The 2,466-nt window shown below is 45.1% G+C and overlaps 1 protein-coding gene across 1 annotated transcript; it reads right to left on the bottom strand.

Moving 5' to 3' along the window:
- Window positions 1-279: 279 nt before the first annotated feature.
- SOX14 (SRY-box transcription factor 14) lies at window positions 280-2,203 on the bottom strand. The gene has a single exon (XM_040348719.1). It carries the CDS (start codon window positions 1,588-1,590, stop codon window positions 877-879), a length of 714 nt encoding a protein of 237 aa, XP_040204653.1. The 5' UTR covers window positions 1,591-2,203; the 3' UTR covers window positions 280-876.
- Between the last annotated feature and the right edge of the window lie 263 nt (window positions 2,204-2,466).

Raw genomic sequence — 2,466 nt, 5'->3', positions numbered from 1 at the left:
ACCATTTATCTGCACCCATGTTTAACGCACATCGCACACTTGACGTTTTTTTAATGACAAGATTGTCTTTATTCAAAAGATTGTTGTCCAACAAAAAAAAAGAACAAGGTTTGATAAATAAAGGGAGATAAGTGTGTACAATCATTCCTTTTAGTACATGAAGCCTGTCAGTCACATTTCCCGTCAATTCATCACACTTCTTACACTAAACAACCCCTAGGAAATATGGTCAAAGGGAGCATTATCGTATGATTATTTGTCTTTACAAAATAAGTTTTCTTTTTTTTGGGGGGGGGGGGTAAATATAGGGACACATTGACAGGTTATTCCTTTTAGTAATAGAGCGCTGAGCGCTAAACTCTCCAGAAAGAAAACAATGCAAATTTCGGGGTGACATATCTAAACACAGATCCCACTCAGTCGACAGCAAATAAAAGTGTGCAAAACGGGTCAGGTTGGCAATAATACTAATTATTCTTATTTTCTGAAATAATTTAATATCAGTTCCTTCAAAATTCGAGGTCAGAATCACAGCTCAAATAAAAGGCAAACTCAAATAGACATAACATTTCAATAAATTAAAAAGTACTGTCCAAACTGGATAATAGCTACAAATAAAAAAAGAAAGGATGAATTTGTACGATTCTTACAATTTGTCCTGACAATAACTTCCAGCTTATCCGCATGGCTTGAGGGTGACAAGGACTGGACTGTTCCTTTTATAAATAGTAAGTGCATCGTTGTGCCGGGAGCTTACAGGTGAGTTGGTCCAAAGCCTCCAGCATCCCTCTCCCATCACTGTTCTAGGACCTACCTCTGGCAGTCCACCTGTACATGCACCATTGCAGTTCTTATTTCCTCTAGAAGTCCTTTTTTTTACATGGCTGTGGTGTGTGCAGAGGAATAAGGGTCTAAACCAGCTTTAGTCATGCCAGGGAACAATATATAGGCAACTGGGGGCTGCAAGTTAGATGTAGACCATGCTGAACAGTTACAGGGCACCACATAGCCGGGGTTGGTGGGAGAAGGGTGCGTGTGTGTGTGTTGGCTGGGACAGCTTAAACCCCCAAAGGCTCCATTTTGGTATCCCAGGGTGGAGGCGTAATTGAGGGAACTTGTGGTCAAGGTATGTGGCATCTCGGTCATCTTCTGGATAGCGGAGGAGCTAAACTGGCTTGGGTCTAGCAAAGAGTAAGGTGATGGTGGCAAGAAAGCCCTTGCCTTTTCTGAGACCCCCAAAATGGAATCAGCGGCACTCATGTGAAGTCCTGATTTAAGATGGTCATGGTCTCCAAGGTAGGGCAGTGGAAAGACGTACCTGTCCTTCTTTAAAAGGTTCTTGGGCTTGCGCCTTGGTCTATACTTATAGTCTGGGTGTTCCTTCATGTGTTGAGCCCTCAACCTTTTGGCTTCGTCAATGTAGGGTCTTTTCTCGGCTTCAGACAGAAGTTTCCACTCGGCCCCAAGTCTTTTACTGATCTCTGAATTGTGCATCTTGGGATTGTCCTGGGCCATCTTCCTTCTCTGCCCCCTGGACCACACCATGAAGGCATTCATGGGTCTCTTGATATGGTCAACAGGCTTAGACATGGTACTGTTCAATCTCAGCGACCAGCTACAGCCAACTCCCCCCCTCTTCGCCTTCCTTTTGGAAATGAAGAATGGAGTCTTAACTAATCATGCCAGATATTCAGAGAAGGAACAAGGAAAAGGGGTTTAAAAGCAGCTGCCCACCGAAGCGATGATCTGGGGGCTTTCTTGATGGAGTTGCAACTCTGAAAGATCCAGGAGGTCCAGCAGCAGGTCCAGCAGCAGCAGCAGGTCCAGCAGCAGGTCCAGCAGAAGCAGCAGAAGCTCTACTGGAGGTCCAATGTGTGAGTGGATGGCTTGTTGTCTGCGATGAAAGACACAGAGGACAGAAGAATGGAAGAGAAAGCTTCTCATACAGATTACTTCCTTACTTCGTCCTGAAGGTGTCTTGTTTAGCAAAGCACCTTGCTGGGAATGAGGAACAGCGCATTGAAAAAAAAAAGACACTGAGCCAAAAGTGGAGAAGTTCAAAGCCTTTTCCTGCTTAGTACAGCATGCAATCTAATGATCAAAAGGGTGGACACCCCTAGCAAGGACGTCCAATCAGCGTGCAGCTCAGACTCAATACCTTCCACACCAAGGCACCATCCGCACACAACACTGAGGAACAGGAGGCAGAGAAAGGGAAAACACTAAATAGAGCAGATTATGGAGGCAGCTTTTGTTAGTTAATCCACTAATAGAAGCAGCCAAAACTCCTCAGCTCCTCCTGCTTTTATGTGAAGGGTGTTAGGTGAGGAGTTTAATGTCAGGGGGGAGCTGGGGCACCTCTGATGGCTTTACAGAGGTATGAGTGCAAGCCAGGTGTGTGTGTGTGTGTGTGTGTGTGTGTGTGTGTGCATGTGTGTGTGCTGCAATGTACCTGGACACACACAC

This window comes from Rana temporaria, chromosome 4 (genome assembly GCF_905171775.1).
Source record: "Rana temporaria chromosome 4, aRanTem1.1, whole genome shotgun sequence".
Classification (NCBI taxonomy): Eukaryota; Metazoa; Chordata; class Amphibia; order Anura; family Ranidae; genus Rana; species Rana temporaria.
This window is presented reverse-complemented; position numbering and strand designations above follow the sequence as displayed.

Coding starts and splice junctions, on each gene's coding strand:
- SOX14 (XM_040348719.1), bottom strand. CDS start 1,590: ATGTCTAAGCCTGTTGACCATATCAAGAGACCCATGAATGCCTTCATG.